The sequence below is a fragment of the Periplaneta americana genome, chromosome 15, assembly GCF_040183065.1.
Source record: "Periplaneta americana isolate PAMFEO1 chromosome 15, P.americana_PAMFEO1_priV1, whole genome shotgun sequence".
In the NCBI taxonomy this organism is placed as follows: Eukaryota; Metazoa; Arthropoda; class Insecta; order Blattodea; family Blattidae; genus Periplaneta; species Periplaneta americana.
Window position 1 is genome coordinate 134,314,017 of NC_091131.1, and position 19,396 is coordinate 134,333,412.

Genomic DNA, 19,396 nt, shown 5'->3' on the forward strand with positions numbered 1-19,396 from the left:
AATTACATTGCACTCGCAAATCACAGCACATTCTCACTGCCAATACTGGTCTGTGTAACGTTAAATAGTCGTTGGTGTAGCTCTCGGACCAGAGCTTCAAACAACACATAACAGAAGCATGTGCGCCTAGGACGGGCCAAGGAGGAAGGCACTTGCGCGCGCATCATATTCTCGCTATTTCTACGTCTTTCCTGTAGCTCCAAGAAACGAGCAAGCATTGCGATATTTGCGGTTTGCAACCTGCGGATGGTATTACGCCTATACAGTATTTAAAAAATCAAAATAAATTTTAATGTATGTAACGCCATTTTGAGAAATACACATTCTACGAAAATATTGGGCTTGCGCAGCAAGCATAGCATGCCCTGAGAAATCATCCCTGGTAAACATCACTATCTTATGTTAAAGGAGTGGAAATTTTCAATGGTTTTCATAAAACAATCATAGTCCAAACACTGACCAGGACGATGGTAGCATTTACAAATATCACATTCATATAATTTTAAACATTTATGCATACAATTTTAAACAGTAGTAGACTTGCAGTATTGCTTCTTATGTACACGGCAAAAGCCACCTCAAAGAAAAATACTTTAACATGCCAATTATTGTATTAGTTATGGACTCATCTTTAGGTACAGAAGTAACCCCATGGAAGAAATGTAAACAACAAAAGGAGAATAAATAGGATATAATAAAGAAAAAGAAGATTAAAAGAGGCGCACACTTCAGCCTCAACAGAGAATTTTCTCTTAAAACAACGATTGTCTACAGTTACCTACATTTACACATGTATTTCTATGAGGCAATTTAAGTTATAAATGTACTTCAGTTTTCCGCAGTTTCTATAACACCGTAAGAAATGACATAATGAATTTCATACTTGAAGTGTCAACAACAATCATGTCAGATAGTTTTTTGTTTTCTCCTGAAAATTTAAGTTTTTGTACTCTGGTTTTTTTTTTTTTTCAAAAAACCCTTCAATTACTTTGATGGACTGTTTTTGAGACACTCCATATATTACCAATATAGAATTCTATCTTCAATATCAAAGAAAAATACCATTTACATACAAATAATCATGTAAATGAGGCCCACAGATTTATTCTCTCGTCCAATGAAAGTCGGTTTCTTCCGAGGTTTTGCCCAGCCATGAGACTGACGCCGGATGGTCTACAGCAAGTCCTCGGCCTCTTCATTTAACTCCCTTTGGTCTGATTACTGGTTGGAGGTTTTCCAAGGTTTCTCTAAACCATAAGGCAAATGCCAAGTAATCTTTTGGCGAATTCTCGGGCCTCACCTCATCTCACTACATCTCGCCAAAACATTGTAGAAAATTGCAAAATTGTAAAACTGTAAAAATTGTAAAATACTGTAAAAATTGTAATTGTAATATTGTAAAATTTGAACTTGTTCCACATCTTAAAACTTCATTGCTAATGTAAGATTTATGGAATATAATAAATGAAATGAAAATGAAAAAAAAAAAAATCTTTCCATCCAAAAATCCATCATCCTATTCCAGGATTGAATTGAAATGCAAGCATAGTAACCACTAAATCATCAAATATGCTTTTATTTATAATTATCACAGCTCTATTATTTTAAAATAATTACTTCTTAAGTAGATTTGAGCCGTTCAGAGTAAAAGTGGTGTAAGTCAGGAATGGGTAATGAGGTTTAAAGTAAAAATTCTGTAAAATACAGAGCAAAGTAGGAATTAATATGTCCTTCTTGCTATTCACTGAATACTAATAGTTTAAATAAATTGAATATTAACTGTTACTTTGCTCTGTATTTTACAGAATGTTTACTTTAACCCTCATTACCCATTTTTGACTTACACCACTTCTGCTCTGAACGGCTCATTTATATCAATATGTGAAGGCGGTACAATGGTCAATGTTAAATACACGTACCTGCCATAAAATAATCGATTTTATTAGGATAAATGTGATTACTTGATACAGTGAATGAATCATTTACATTTCAGATTGATTACACTAGTCGACAAATTTTAACTTTTTGTCTGTCACAGAAATGAAATCAGCTGATTTTTACTAAATCGACCCTGCTGATTACGAAAATGGCAGCGAAAAATCTGTAACACGTAACATTTTTGTGCGACAGAAGGGGAAATATTTTGATTAAAAAAAACGTTTTCGCGCATTTCAAAAGACGTAATTACAACAGTGAAAATAAATAAATTCCTAAGATGCAAAATTTATACACAAAATACACTGAAGTTTCACAGAAAAATAATAACGTCGCATAAATAATAATTACAATAAGAAAAAAATGGCATTATGTTCCTTTTTTCCCTTCAATATAGGCTTTTACTTTATTAATTTAAAACTGGATCAAAGTAACTATAATTTTTTAAGGTTTATAAATTAAATTGATTAAAATCTCAAATCAAATAATTTAGGAGCCCTACATTGAAGTAAACAACCATATACAGATTTCAAGCTAGATTTAAAAAAAAAGTATTTAGTTACTTAGAGTTATTTTTTCCTCTTGTAGTTTGAGTCACCTTCTCTGAACAAAAGCCAACAGTAGTCCCCAATCATATTAGAATCCCACCTTCCTTGATATCGTTGTTCTATCCTGTGGATCATCGCTTACAGCTCCTAAGTTCTCTAGGAAAAGAGTCCAGATTGGAATGGAGGAAATGTATTTTCAATGACATTCGACAACCAAGCTTCTGGTAACTATGCAGGAGTTCTTGTACAAACTGTTGGTAATTGTCAGCTTTATTGTTACCTAAAAATCCACCAACAACACTTACAAAGGCATTCCAAGCTTCTTGTTCCTCAACATTTAATTTTTTTTCAAAGCTCTCATCTTTCAAAAGTTTCCTAATTTGAGGGCCAACAAAAATTCCCTCTTTCACTTTAGTCTCACTGAGTTTCGGAAACATATTCCTTACATATGCAAAACCTTCTCCATTTTTATGGATAGCTTTAACAAAACTCTTCATTAAACTAAGCTCGATATGTAAAGAAGGAAGCAGTAATTTTTCCGGTTTTACTAAAGGGACATACTTGATATTATGTTCTCCTGGGACATAGCTTTCTCTGGGAAGCCAGTCTTCACTCTGTAGTGTTTTTCAGTCGCTCTACTACCCCACAAACAGAGAAAGCAACAGTATTTTGTGAATCCATCCTGAAGTCCGAGCAATAAGGCGACAATTTTCAAATCTCCGCAGAGTTGCCAGCAGTATATTTTATATTGGACTGCATCTAGTAACACTGACAAATTTATATAAGTTTCCTTCATATCTACTGAATACGCCACTGGAATTGATGGTTTAGTGTTTCCATTGTGCAATAACACTGCTTTTAAACTTATTTTGGAAGAATCTATGAATAATCTCCATTCCTCTGGGATGTGTTGAAATCCTAGTTCTTCCATTAAGCCATCTATATTTACACACATTCACATAGAATTCTTCATTATAAAATACTTTGAAAACCGTTCATGTCTCTTCCTGCACAATGAAATTTTAGTATCTGGTGCTAGCAGGTTCCATTGTTGCAGTCTAGACCCTAAAATCTCAGCTTGTTGTTTAGTGAGATTAAGATCTCTTATTAAGGTGTTCAGTTCACATTGTTGAATTAAATGGGGTTATTTATGATGTTCTGGGCTATAGGACGGATAGAGAATGTTGATGGTTGAGCTAAATCATCTGTTTGTTCTACTGGAAGAACCAATTCCTCCAATTGCGAAGGAGGATTAGGAACAGGCAGTTTTGGTCCAGGTGGTATAGGTCTTATTGCAGATGGAACATTAGGATATCCAATTGTAGATCTTGTTTTCTTTGAAAATCCCGTAATCTTTGTTAAACAGAAATAACAGTCTTCTGCATGGCTTGCCGGTTCATGCCAGATCATTGGAACTGCAAACGACATACTTCGAGTCTTCTTTCCGTTCATCCAGTTTATCAGCTTTGAGTAACATGTTGTGCAGCACATATGGGGAGCCCATGATTTGTCCTCATCACACACATTACATTCAAAATAGTAATAATATGCTTGTTTTAACTAATCTGATAACGGCCGACGCTGCGATTTTGCCGTAAATTCTCCACATACGTAACAAAAGCTGTCCGGCGAATTTACAAACGCACGACGAGATTTTTTAATTCTGAGAAAGAGTAAATGAACGCGAAGATAAACACTTAAAACCAGCGATACAACTTGTCACAAGCTCAAATAATATTCAACTAATCCTAAAATGCAATCTATTTCACTCTAAAAGCCCACCCTCTCAGTGCTTTCTGTCGGTCTAGCGTTATAAAGCAATAAAATAATACAGGTATATATCATCCACTACGCACCTTATTAAATGCAGACTCATGTATGTGAAAGAACCTATTCCTTAAAATACACTTTTAGTATATACTGAGCAACAATAAGTTATAAAACGTATGAATATACTGTGTAACCGTTTAAATAAAGTCCATAGTTCGATACCCGAGTTCTTTGGTAAATTCATTCTTATTTTTTCACAATTTCCAATTTTCCTCTTAAATGGTGCGTGATGGAAAATTTTCAAGTTTAGATCTAGTATCAGCACACAAAAATTGATCTAAAATGACCATTTTCACCCTTGTGACAAAAACCTTGTTGACTAGTGTTATTAATTCTTTATGTAGACGAACCACTTCAAAAACTCATCTTTGTAAACCTGTGTGCAAGGGAAATGAGATTTTCTTGTGCACTTCTCTCAAAATCCACCATCGCTTTGCATGTTTGAATAAGATCTTGTACCTGTACTGCCAGAGCTGTGCTGTGGAGGTTTCCAAAGCTGCCATCAGGATGTTGCTGCTCTGCCAGACCCAGACTTGGCTTCTTTACGTAGTGGTCCAGATTTCGATTTCGGTGGTCACGAACAATGTAGTTGAGAGCGAGCAATACCATAGACAGAGTATCTGTAAATCACATCACAACCAATCAGAATGAAGCAAAGAAATCTGATCTAAAATTGAATTACAAATACCATATTTCTGTATAGACTGTATATAGTCTATGGAATATAATGGCCGAATTTTGAATACCTTTGAAATTAATCAGATTATGTAAAATATGTATGGAAGATATGATAAGCAAAGTAGTAACAAATAGAATTATATCAGAAGAATTCGTAAATCAAACAGGATTAAAACAAGGTGACGCTCTCTTGCCAATCTTATTTAATATAGCATTAGAGAAGATAATACGACAGACTTAATACCAGCTGGAATAAACCTGGGTGGACACCACAAAATTTTTGCATAGGCTATGCTGATGATTTATTATTAATAGGAAGAAATGAGCTTCAAATAAGACAGCTATTTATTGAATTAATGGAAAAGGCACAAAACATTGGATTAAATATTAACGAGAGTAAAACAAAATAGCCTATATGGTAATCACTAGAACAAAAAGGATTCCAATAGCTTTAAAATAAAAAATTATAGTTTTGAAATAGTCAATCAGTTCAAATATCTTGGTGTTTTGATAGACAATTCTAATAACAGAAAACATGAAACACTTAACAGACTACATAATGCAAATTTTTATGCTGAAGGCCACTGGGAAGACCTCGAAGTAGATGGAAAGATGAAATTCAGAAGGAATGTATGGAAATGGGAATTACGGTACCAACTGGGAGAAACTAGCAAAAGACAGAACAGAGTGGAAGCGTTTTGTGAAATCGAAATGGAGCTGACATGCGCCATAATGTCCTTTGATTGATTGATTGATTGATTGATTGATTGATTGGTATTTCTGTATAAGCCTTGCATGGAAGTACTGAGTGATCCATATAAACCTTTACCATTTTGATTAGTTATATCTTCCTTGTGGAATTCAATGTAATCTTTAAATAATTTATTGAATTTTATTATCACAGTGACTACGAGAATCAGTACAAGTGGTCATGACTGAAATAATACGACTGCCGACTTCCATTATTGTTGAGAAGTGTATTTAGTGAGAAGTTAGCTAACATACAGTACTCTTTTGTGCAGCATGTTGTTTTGGATAAAACCTACCGGTACTGTATTACAAGTTCCTTGATCACAAAGCAAAAGACATTTCGAATAGAGTTTGCTGTACGTGATATTCCAAACAAGTCAACAATTCTATCATCTCCTCAGCGATAGTGGTGAAGACAGAACAGCAATGCCTCAAAATCATGTGCTGCATGATGATCGATAACATTTAATGTACTTACCATAGAAATCTTTATCCCAATTAAGCCAGAAATAGGATAGCCTACCCATGTGGCAAGTATCAGAGAGTATAGAGGATTCCACGTTAAGAAAAAAGCATTGAGCATATGGGGGCTGTTCCATCAATTATTTATAAGTAATTTCTTCAGAACTGGGAATTAATATGATACGTCATAACACACAAACAACCAGCCCCCAACCATAAAGCAACATACCCCCACCCCTACAATCGACAAATGCACATCGCAGAATTCAAGATCACCAGTAGTTCAGGAGACACTGAAGAAGACGTGACATCATGTCGAAACGGGCCGTCTGTCGAAGGAATATACCTTTTTAAAAATTTTAACACTTTTTAACGTATGACTAAATAATTTTATGTTTTTAACAAACAAAGTGTTAACGTGAACTTTAATCAATGGGTATTAATTAGTTTCCTGTAATCCATAGAACATAATTTCATTGAGAATTAGAGCGATTTCATGTGCTAAAATATTGTTACACCTCTAAAATTATCATAAGTTATATTTAATTTACGAATAATGGGGTAACAGCTAAATTGGTGGAATAGCCTTCCGCTTTTTTCCAAACATTCCGCTGAGGAATTTAACAGACAAGTAGGGGTAGTAGAGTTGAGGCTAAGATTTCACACGGTTAAAACATATACAACATTGTCTGGGTTTATTATATAAAATATCGGTACACAAAATTTAACTGTCAGCAAGACAAAAAAGACATTAGGTATGTAACTTAACTTCTTGTTTGATTATAGTGTGAAGTTAATAACGGAAAAAGTGTGCTGCACATAATCTAAAATCAGTATTATAACCCTTCTTAAGGGGACACTCTGCCATTATAAGAAACTTTTTTCCTATTGTTCCGATTTCAATCAAATATTCATAGTATGTTTGGCTATGCATTGTAAGTATATGCACAAGATTTCAATTTCATTGCATACATACTTTTTGAAGAAAAAAAAAACAAATTTTGAACACATAAGTTACTTTTGGGTCAAAAATTTAAATTAATTTTACAAAGTTGTAATATGTTATACAGAAACGGCAGGAGAATAATGCCTAGCATCAATTTTGTCTTACTATTATTATTTTAAAAACTATATAATTAGGCCTAATTTTTAAATTTGTAATTTAAAATTAAATAAAAACTGTTTAAAAAATCATAAAATTGTTCAAAATCAAAATTTGGCAAAACCCATACTAGGTCATGTTTATGGGCAATGTATCTACCAACTGTAAAAATTTCAAGAACATTGGATTATATTTACTATAAAAAGTACATGCCAGAATGATGAAAAAAAAAAGTTACGGAAAATTAGTTTTAAAGTTTATTGTATATATTACATGCTAATAATTGACACTCACCAATCAGAAGTCATCAGAACCATAAGTTTTTCCTTCCTTCTGCTTCAAAATGCTCTCCCTATGAATTCTGGCAACCCTTTCCTACTGTCTTCTGTGTTTCTCCATCTCCAAATAATGTCGAACACTTTGTTTGTGGCAACAACTGTCTCATTGTTTGCAAATTTTGTTTTTTTATTTCTGAGACAGGTTGTGTTGGGTCCTTGAGAGTTGTTTGGTATGACCCCTGGTTGAACTGTACAACTGCTTCAATTACTGTCAGATGTACCTTTTTTTTTGGACACAAAATTTAGTTTTGGGCACTTTGCCCATCTGACACTATGCAAACTCTCATTTGGATTTTGTCATTTCTCTTGTACATCTGGCTAAAATGGTATCTGATGACAATCTCTGCTATACAGGTAGTATTTTAGCCACTCAGGTGTCATTAAGGGGAGTACTGTCCATTTCTTTATGGGAATTTGGTTTTTCTCTCTTCGCTTTGGCTTTATTGTAGAGGCACCAAGAGTTCATTCCTTTAGGGCACTTATCATGTTCTGGCTTGGAATCTGTGCTTCTACAATGGTACAGAGTGGCCAACACAGCAGTCTTCATGTTTACAACATCAGGAATATTGGATGCAATAGTCCCCCTATAGTAGTGTTCTAGCTTCACTATTGTTGTGTCTTTCAAGTTGTCCCGAGTATTGCCTCCAAAATTCGTACCTCTTGTCTTCCATTTTTTTTATTTCACTTCTTATGCCTGAACCTAACCTCTTAGAAATATGGTTCAGGCACTCTTCTTTGATGATGGCATATGAATTACTGTATACATTTAGTTTCTGCAGATGGTTGAACGTCTTGGACTCACCATCTGACAAAAGTATAGTATATCGAAACCCAGTTTCTCTGATCTTTTCCAGAGTCTCTCTCCAGCCTCAACCTCCAATGCTGGAGATGATCCTAAATAATTCCTGTCACATTTTGATTTGTCCTATATGGCGGAATAACAACATCTCATTGAAGACAAAGCTCAGACTGTTTAACATAAATGTAAAATCAGTCCTCCTCTATGGTTGTGAAACAAGGAAAATTACGGATGTAATAAATAAAAAGATACAGACGTTCGTCAACAGATGCCTGAGGTGTATTCTAAATATAAGATGGCCGGAAATAATAGCAAATGAAGATTTGTGGAGAAGAACTAACTAATCACAAATATATTATCAAATAAAACAAAGAAAATGGAATTGGATAGGCCACACGCTGAGAAAGCCAGATGGAGCTATTGAGAAGACTGCAATTGGCTGGAATCCACAAGGAGTAAGGAAGAGAGGACGGCCTAGAAAAACATGGAAACGATCGATAGAGGAGGAAGTAGAGAGATGTGGGAAAAGCTGGAAAGAGGTGAAACAGATGGCTGGCGACAGAGTACGCTGGAGGAACTTCACTGCTGCCCTATGTTCCACCTAGGAACAACAGGAAGAAGAAGAAGACATTTTGATTTGTGCCCAATATACAAAAAATGGAATTTTGGACTCTCACTGCCAAGACATTTTGCTGTCAAAAAACATGTATGGCAGTAAGCTTATTTGGAGAGAATCTCAAAATCTATTACGAGGCCTGTCAGAATATCTATAACACAGCCTATCCCATAATTACTTGTAAACTCTCTCTTCATTCAACTCCCATCAAAAGTTATACCAGTATCAATTATTTCTTTTCCTACAATTTCAGGGTTTTCTTTACAGTGTGCCCTTTTTACTTTTTCTCTAGCATGATTACAAACATTCTCTTGAAATGCTTCCGCTTCTCTAGAAATGACCGATAAATGATTATAATATGAGCACAATGTGTTCATGTTCATCCCTAAACTAAAATGTTCAATGGCAGCTTGTCCCTTTCCAAATGCATGTACAATTTTTCTATTGACATCAAATGATGGTTTACCCCTATGTTTATTTTCAGTTATTTTTGGACTGGAATAAGTGAGACACAACACACAACCACAACTCTGACACTTCACTATTACTTTGGTGCAAAACCCATGCTTTTCCCTGGTTTGTCACAGTTACTGCATAACACATTAGAAAATAGGGAATTCAGAGAGAGTGAGTGATTGAAGATATAGTCCACGTTGTCTGACACTGAATTATACTTTAGGCTTACCGGTACTTCAACATTTTCTGTAGTAGGTTCCAACTTTTTACTGATTGCTGTCTGTATAAATAGATTACTAGCAGAAGCAGGATTTGGAGAAGTTTCTTGGGTGAAATTATTTTTTGCCCACCTGACAGCAATAAAATTGTAGATTTGGCTTTTGCCTTTTTAAAATTAGAATAATTTCCCATCACAGAAATTGATGAATCTTCCTTTTGGTACAGCCAGTATAGAGAATTGAAAAGAAAAACTTTTAGTTTACCTTAGTTTTGTAGTATGGAGTAGTAGAAACTCGATGTGATCACTGGGAGAGCTGTGGTACCACCCAACCTGCCCAAAATAGGTACCTTACTTATATAGGAAAATCGTCCTGCTTGAATGAAGAAGGCGGCCATATAGTGAAACCTGCCTTTGCGGTCACTTTATTTAAATGGCCACCTGGCCAAAAGGCCAATTTTCTCTGGAAGCAATTGAATTTTCCATAAGAACAATACAAATTCTCCCTTTATTTAGCGGCCACCTCATGCGCAGGACAGCGGCCGGGGTCTATTTGGATTGGAACCTGACTGTAACAGTCACTGTCCAACAAGAAATCTTTTCAGGGTTACTGTCTGACCTATTTTTTCGATGGTTAGAGGACAGAGAGCAATAACACGAGGACAATACCTAATGTACAACAGTACAACCTCCATATCTTGGGGTTAGTTGTTTACTGTTTTATGACTCTTTTGTCACTTTCCACTTCGACCCTGCACAGCTATAAATTCTTACTCGTTTTTAAAGGATTGAAACACGGACGTTTTCTATCGAAAATGTCACAGTATGCTTCAGGTCAGTAGTTAACCGTTCGAATTTTTTTCTCCTCTTTCTATCTTTCTCTATTTGGACCAGCTATTACGAATTTTTCTTTTCATTCAGTTGATTCAGAACTGTGAAGCTAGTTTGAGAGAGAAATCATGACTAACAATAAATCTAGAGTGGTGTTAAGTTTAGAGGTGAGACGAAAAATGATTGAAGAAAGTGAGAAGGGAACATCTGCGAGAGAAATTGCAGAAATATTCAAATGTGGAAGGACACAAATAAACGGTATAATTAAGAATAAAGATGAAATATTAGAAGAATTGGAGAAAAATATGCCAAAAAAGAAGAGAGAATCTGTGTTTAGTAATGTGAATGATTTCGTTTACAAATGATTCAAGTGTGCGAGGGCGAAGAAATTGCCAGTAAGTGGGTCTATGATTCAAGAGTAAACTCTTGAATTGCTAAAGAACTCAATGTAAGCAATTTTGTTTCTAGTAATGGGAGGTTAGAGTAGAATGCTTTAGAAAACGGCATAACATTGCATTTCGTTCTGTGTCTGGTGAAGGAGGTGACATTGCAACCAATGTTAATGAAGAATGGAAAAAATAGATTGCCTTCAATTCTTGCGGAATATGAACTCAGAGACATTTACAATGTTGACGAAACAGGTTTTTTTCAGGACCCTCCCTAATAAAACTTTAAGTTTTAAGAAAAAGAGTGTAAAGAGGGGAAGTTGGCAAAAGACAGAATAACCCTGCTATTTTGTTGCAATGCTGCAGGAGGAAAAGAAGCACTCTTAATGATAGGAAAATCATTGAAACCGAGATGTTGGAAAAATGTTGACATGGGCTTGTTGGGGGTGAAGTGGACTGCCAACAATAAAGCTTGGATGAAATCACATTGTTTGAGAATTAGCTACTGTATGCGATTTCAATTCCAAGATTAAATGCCAAAATCGCAATGTGATCAGTGAAATTGGTGTTTCCTCCCCCAAATACATTACACCTCCAGCCCCTTGATCAAGGTATTATCCAGCCATTTAAATTGAGGTACCGCAAGCGAGTTTTGAAAAGGCTAGTTGCAAGAATTGGAAGAGGCTGAGATTAATATGCACGATTGTTGTATGCGCACAGTACTAAAAAGTCAATGAAATTCAGTATTTTTATAAAAACAGCAACCTTAATCAAGTAGCCACCTGATAAAACGGCCATTTTACAAGGTAACTTCAGATGGCCGCTTTAGACAGGTTTCACTGTATTTCGTCGTTGTGACGTAATTTGAAGTGGAGTGGGAGAATGATTGCAGTGTCGCTAACTGTGGTAAATGACGCGCGTAGTGTGAGATCTGAACTTGAAATGGCATGCGTGCGATATGATATGAAAGTATGGATTTTGTAGGTATACTGCGAAATACAGTGGAGTGGGAGAATTTTCTAGTTTCACACAATATTTTCAGGCAGTCAGTGGCGTGTCCAACGTGTGCCGATATCAGACAGGTAATAGGCAGGAACAACAGATGTTATTATAGGTGCAACAAACGCCACGGAATGGCATTGAGATGTAATTTTGAACGTAGTGCTAGACGTGGTTCATTTGTGGGCGGAAGCAAGTTATCTGTAATCGAAATTGATGAAAGTAAATATGGACGCAGAAAATACAACTGGGGCAGACGCGTTGAGAGTCAATGGGTTTTTGGGGGGATAGAACGAGGAAATCCTGGTAACTTCTTCCTTGTCCCTGTACAGAACCGCAATGCAGAAACGTTGCTAAATCTAATTACAAAGTGGATTCTTCCTGGCACGACTATAGTGTATGACTGCTGGAAAGCTTATAATGTCTTGCAAAATGAAGGCTTCGTGCATCTCCGTGTTAACCATTCTGGTGAGTTTGTTGACACGGACGCCAGCGGCGAGATTCACATGGAAAATGTATCACGTCTAGCGAGACAAATCTTGCCCGTTCACACCCAGAACATTGAGAGGAAGTGGCTCTCCATCAAGTACTCGATGCATGTGTTCAGCCGAAGGAAGGAGCATTTCGAGGGCTACTTTGCTGAGCACATATTGAAGTCGAAATTCCCGAGGTCCCGTCTGTTGTGCGAGTTCTTCAAAAGGGCAGCACTGCTCTACCCACCACAACCATAAATGGGTAAGTATTACTATTGGACCATCGGATCTGTGCCCCTTCAGCGCTGTCGTCGTTCTTGAAAAAGTTAACGCCTGTACTCACTCCATTCCACCCGCTTTCCTCCCACCACGTCAAACAGCAGACCACGAACCTTGCCGAATAGGGATGTTGCCAAACTTCCGTCAAACGTCGTCATACATAACTGGTCCTCCATGCTACAATATAATTTCTTTCAATCAAAATACATCTTGTATTTCTACATTTTTTAAACCTAAATTGCATGTCTCGAATCACTTTCCGTAGCGTTTCTCTCCAACCTTGGAAATTATTGCTTCTCTCATAACCTTCAGTAATTTCTTCAATGTCGGAATTTATTTCTGCAAGGTATTAAATTCTTGTATCTTTTTTCTTAAAATATACATCGGTTCATATGATCTACAAGAATTAAAGGTTCTCTAGGTCTGTTCTTCCCTGGTGATTCTAATTTTTCATCTCCTCCACAGACTCTCCCTCTCCTGATTTTCTTTATTAGGCGCTCTGACCTGCCTATATAAATTACATAACATGTTGTATTAGTATTAGGTGAGTAAGTAATTTTAATACATAATCAATTGAAATAAAATAAGTCTCACCTGTGATCGCAGCTCTTTTTATCGTTGCCTATAGGAAAGAGATGACCTGTTTGTTTCTCTTCATCGCAAAATGCTATTACTTGCTTAATAATATTTTTTCACCACTCCGTCACAGCCTAAGACTATGACTCCGTGCTGCAGTATTCATGTTGAGTTGACAATACTGGACTGCAAGTGCAAATAAACTGTCCCGCAAGAAGACTCAAAATTGTGAATTGTGGGGGAGAGAAAGGGAGAGAGATAGAAAAGAGAGAGATAGAAATGCAGGGAGAGAAATGAATTACCGAGGCTGAGAAGGAATTAGGGTTCAGTTCGCGTATCTTACGGGGGAACAGATCAGATGGTCCGACAATATAAACCTAACCTAACGTAACCATTCATATAATCTTATACACCTAATCTAATCTAATCTAATCTAATCTAACCTAACCTAACCTAACGTCTGAGAATAGTACACACTTAACCTAATCTAACCTAACGTCTGAGAATAGTACACACCTAACTTAACCTAACCTAACATCTGAGAATAGTACTCACCTCACCTAACCTAACCTAACATAACATAACATCTGAGAATAGTACAAAATGTAACGTTGAAACCTGTCAGAAAATACTACACACCTGTTCTAAATTTACACACCTAACCAAACCTAACATAACGCAATACACACGTTATGTAACCTAATGTAACATTATACTACACACCTATTGTAACATTCCTCACGTTTATCACACCTGTTGTAACATTCCTCACATTAGTTTCATTTCGTTTGCAGATATTGGCATCCCTGCTACACCTATAGCCTGTCGTCTACCGGAAATCGAGAGTCATCTAGTGGAAGTGAACATTCAAGATAAGGAAATATTGCAGGCAGCCAAAATGGAAGGGGGCGCAAAAATCACGCATATCCATTGTTTCAAAAAAAGGAGCATCAACCAGGATGGGCAAGTAGAATATATCCCCACCCAAACAGTAGCAATAACATGTAGGTCACAGTCTCTGCCAAAAGCCCTCACTCTGTATTGCAACAGATACGAAATACGAAATTTTCAAGCTTCCATATTACAATGCCTAAACTGCTACAAATTTGGACACCCAGCCAAATTCTGTAAAAATACACAGAAGTGCAGAAAATGTGGCAACACACATCCGATGGAACGATGTCCCAGCACCTGCATAAAATGTAGCAACTGTCAGGGTCCTCACACCCCAGTAGACAATAACTGCCCAAACAAAAAGCTGGAAACACAAATTTTGCAGATAGTAAATGAAACACGAATGTCACGATATGATGCCATGCAGCTACTAACTGGTCGCAAGTCCTACGCAGCAGTCGCAATACAGAACAACTCAAATACAAGTAAAGATAACTTTCCGGAGCTACCAAAAATAAATACCACACAAACTGTACATAGCCCACAGGTAGAAAACAGTACACAACCAGAAACAAGTAGGAAGAAAAGAGACTCCACAGAAACACCTACATCAAAACTGGGGCTCCCCCTGAGTAGGAAGGTAGACGAAGAGGAAAACAACAAGCAGGTCCAGTGTCGAACCACACCAGGCAAACAGTATAAAGAACTATATGGTAAAGAGATCCAATATACAGAATTAGCAGAAATCACAACAACCCAAGACTACAAGAAAAGTAGTGCATCAACCCTACAATACCCAAAACACGCGGGAACAAACCCTCCTTACCAAGAAACAAAGCCAGAAAAGCCGAAGAAAATGGAAAATGAGAGACTAGAAATTTACAAAATGATCCAACAAATTCTACCAAATGTTAATGAGAGTAAAAAAAAACTCCAGCTCAAATCCCAGAAGGTCTTCGAGGTCTTAAACTAATCCAATGGAATGCCCGAACCATTCATAACAAAACGGTAGAATTCCAACAATTTATTATACAAGAAGAGCCTGACATAGTTTTCATATCTGAAACATGGTTACACTCATCAACAAATTTACTATCCAGGGTTTCACAATCATACGCCTAGACAGACTACAAAGAGAAGGTGGAGGAATTTTATTCATGATAAGAAAGGACATTCTCATCCACAACGTACGCACTGTCACCAATTACAATGACTCGTTTCAAACAATAGAAATAGATATAGATGCTTACCAAATCATTGGAATCTACAACGCCCCAGGCAACCACATAACCCAGACTTTCTGGACAAATCACTTTCCTATAAATAGCAACAAAAAATATGTCATGAGAGACTTTAATCTACACATCACAATAACTCGAAACAGCATCTCTTTGAGATACAAATTTGCCCAACACCTACAACAGGACATCTCCTTAATCAATGAAGACCACCCGACACGTTAGGACAGCCAATTAGGACAGCAAAATAGCTCACCAGACCTCACTTTCCTCTCACACAATCTCATTCCAACTACGACCTGGCAAATCAAAATGGATAATATGAGCAGTGATTATTTTCCCATATCCATATCAATCAACCAAGTAATCAAGCGACAAACAATTCGCCAATAGAGCACAAAAGTAGTTATCATACAGGCAGGCACAGAAGTGGATATCGAGCAGCTCGTGCAAATCATAACAGACTACAGCCAATTTGAGGAAAATTGCAACAAACCAGCCAAATCGACCAAAAACTGGCACAGTACTGTCAAACCCAAATGGTGGAGTGAGGAGATAAGGGAGGAAATCAACACGAGGAAAGAAATGGCAAAAACTTTCATCCGCCAAAAAAAATTTAACCAATTACATTGCCTACAAACGACAACATGCAAAGATATGAAGGCTCATTCTCAATGCCAAACGCAAGGCCTGGAAAACCTTCTGCTCCCAAATTATAGGCCACACATCCACTTCAATGGTCTGGAAGCAAACAAAATGGTTTACCAGAAAAGAAAGTCCCCAAAACTCAGTAGCGGGTGGTGAGTTTGAAAGTTGGGGAAGCCAAGACGTGAATGATGAGAATATAAAAATATAAGGCCTGTGACATACCTCATTATCAAGCACAGAAGTTATAGGTTTTAAGAAATTAAAATTAGGCTTTCCAATTTATGTTTTAGGATTTTAAATCTTATGTTTAGGAATTTATATAATTTTACGGGAAAAAATAAAAATAAACAACATACTGTTAATATTATTACGACCGCTTGGTAAAGATTGTCTCTCTTTAGGACACTCCAAGTCCTAACCTACGAATTAGGTCTTTTTAGGTCATATTGAATTTAAGAATGTTACGCTTTGCTACATAAAACGAATAAGAAAAGCAATATTTCCAGAGTAAGGAGACAGCAACAAAATTGATTCGAACCTAAGAATCCGGGGCTTGCTCATTACTATTACATAGTCTAATTTTACAGCAAATTAACTCGATGTTCCTCTTTCTTTGCAAACCGATCAAATAGGTCACAGCATACTGAATAATTGCTACTAGAAGAAACTAGAGACAAATCTGCATTTGTTTCTAAACTCTCGATATATTTAAAATACTGTAGAAGTAAATATATCATATACATCTTGTAACACAAAAGAATAAAATAACAAGAACACCTGCAAACAAGAGAAAATCTAACAACATAAATGAAAACTTTTACGCAGGGAGAGAAAACTAACAACACGTGACTCAATTTTCTAAAATCAAGAAGAGAGAAAGAGAGAGAGCTTCCCAACACAGCCGAAACCAGCTGTGACTATAAGCAGTACAGTTGTCAGCGGTGGGTAGGACGTCTCCAAATCGGCTCCCCTCGCGCGTTTTATCAAGTTTAAACACTCTTCTAACCAGCTATCTTATTGGTTGAACTGATGTTGCCATGGTTACTGGGGAGTAGCGTCATGTAGCCGACTCCTCTCTCCCGCTCTCGCATAGACACAGCAGGCTGCTAGATGTCGACTACACAGGTTACAGCGCTATCTGTTATTTTCCAGTACGAATTATTTGTACTATCTACAGTATAGCGAGCGGTCATCACAAACTGGATGTGGTCGACTTTACGTAACTTACATCTTAGTCATAGTGAATAGTAAAATTAATATAAAAGGAAAAATGTTCGTCATTTGCTGTAACTTGTCTGTGATGTTAATTCAGCTGGAATTATTATTGCCATATTGTGTTCTGGTAAAATATTAGGGGAGGCTCGGCCTCCCTTGCCTCCCCTGAAAATCCGCCGCTGCCAAAACTCCATTATACCCAGACACCCTAAGTTATAGGAGGATTTCATAAACATGATCGCACCAGATGAGGTCCAGAATAAAAACCGCTTGCCACATTTCATTTATGACAGGGTGGCAGATAACCTCACAACAGACATCACGCCTGAAGAAATTAAAATAGCACTACAAACAGTGCAAAAAGGAATGGCCACGGGACCTGATGGAATCTCTTACGAAATTGTGAAAAATTTGCCTGACAAATACTATACAATATTAGCAAAAGCATACACACATATTCTAAAACAAAATGCGATCCCTAATTCATGGAGACAATATTATTTCATACCCATACAAAAACCAGGAATGACAGGATTCCAGGCACAAGATTTTCGTCCAATAATCCTAACAAATACCGTAAGGAAAATATATGAAAAAATTCTAACACAATGAATATCATTCTATATGGAAAGAATGGGACAATGGCCCAAATGCCAATATGGATATAGAAAGGGACACAATACAACACATTGTCTATTGCATATAGTCTTATATATTTTATCAGTATGGACCCAAAGACAACATCTCAATCTAGAAGCGATGGACATATCAAAAGCCTATGATTCAGTGATACTCTTAAGTCTACAACAAGAAATTGAAAAAAATTTTACTCCCGCCAGATATAATTAAAGTCATCATTAATCTCATGACCAATAGAACTGTGTCCTTCCCGCCAGCCTATGGAAACACAACAACCAGAATTACCAACTTAGGAATACCACAGGGTTCGTCGCTCAGTCCAATACTTTTCACCATTTACATCATGGACCTATCACAGCTCCCACTACAAAAAAGCAACATACTAATTTTCACAGATGACATATAAGCTTATATTATAACAACCAAAATCTCCAAGACAAACCTACAGAAAATCTCAAACAATACATTCAAGAAGACATTGAGACCATCCAGTTTTACCTTAATCAACAAGGACTAACAATAAATCCTAGGAAAAGTAAACATATCATATTCCATAAAAGACGAAAGCGCCCTTACTTATGGAATGAAACAGAAATCCAGAAACACAGACTAGATACCCAAACCTGTATCAAAATCCTGGGTGTAGATATGGGGCCATATGAATAAAACTGAAGGATTTCCTTCGAAGCAAGAGGTTGAAGTATAAGGTTATGCTTCGAAGCAAGAGGTTGAAGTATGAGCATATGCTTCGAATTGTAAGAATAACCTCTACCTTATCCTTCAACCTTCTGCTTCTAAGACAGGAGCATGTGCTCATAAAAGTTGTTGTGACGTTTCATGTTGCAATACTGTGTATTTGTCGGTGCTCTTTGTCAACTGAGTGCGGGTGTTCGGTTTCATAAAGAAATGCGATAAGCAGCCACGGTAGGCCTCCCAATGACTCAGCAACTTTTCTTCTAATGCTAATAAACTACACTCATTTCAATCACAACTAGATAAAGATTCCGCGAGGTTAAAACTGGATCTTCTGATTCAGACGGTGCGCCGTGGCAGTAGCTGTGCGCCCCTTGAAAGTACAATGATATTTGCAGGCTACACATCCCGGAATATTAGAAAAAAAAGTCACAATTTCCGGAAGTGCAAAGGAGAAGAAAAAGAGACAGCATTTCAGAAAATGATAAAATATTTCGAAGAAAATTCGGCATACTAATAGCTACCTCCTAACATGCGTCTTTGCAGTGGTCATAATAGCATTATTAAATATAATTGCACCTACTATGAGTGTGAGAAATAATGATAGTTAATTAACGTTTCTGCGTTAATCTATGTGCATCAATAAAATACGAGTAGAAAAATTATGTCAATGCAGTGACGTGAATACATTTAAAGTCCTTCCAGTGGCAGGTTCCTCAGGCTCTAAAGTATTTTCATCTTCATTTAAATCCTGTATATTTTCTGTAAAGTCATAGTCATGATCATGTAGGTAC

At 36.7% G+C, this 19,396-nt stretch overlaps 1 protein-coding gene across 7 annotated transcripts in view; it reads right to left on the bottom strand.

The window, feature by feature from the left end:
• Window positions 1-19,396, bottom strand: part of LOC138715358 (uncharacterized protein CG3556-like) — a 99,168-nt gene that overhangs the window by 50,631 nt on the left and 29,141 nt on the right. For 5 of the 7 annotated variants that reach the window (XM_069848184.1, XM_069848185.1, XM_069848190.1 and 2 more), the window contains one exon: window positions 4,773-4,933. In XM_069848184.1, coding sequence (XP_069704285.1) covers window positions 4,773-4,922 — 150 coding nt within the window. In that variant the 5' untranslated portion in view covers window positions 4,923-4,933. Of the gene's footprint in view, window positions 1-4,772; window positions 4,934-7,599; window positions 12,298-13,293; window positions 13,989-19,396 lie in introns of those variants that run through there. The other 2 variants (XM_069848188.1, XM_069848186.1) reach the window with 2 other exon arrangements.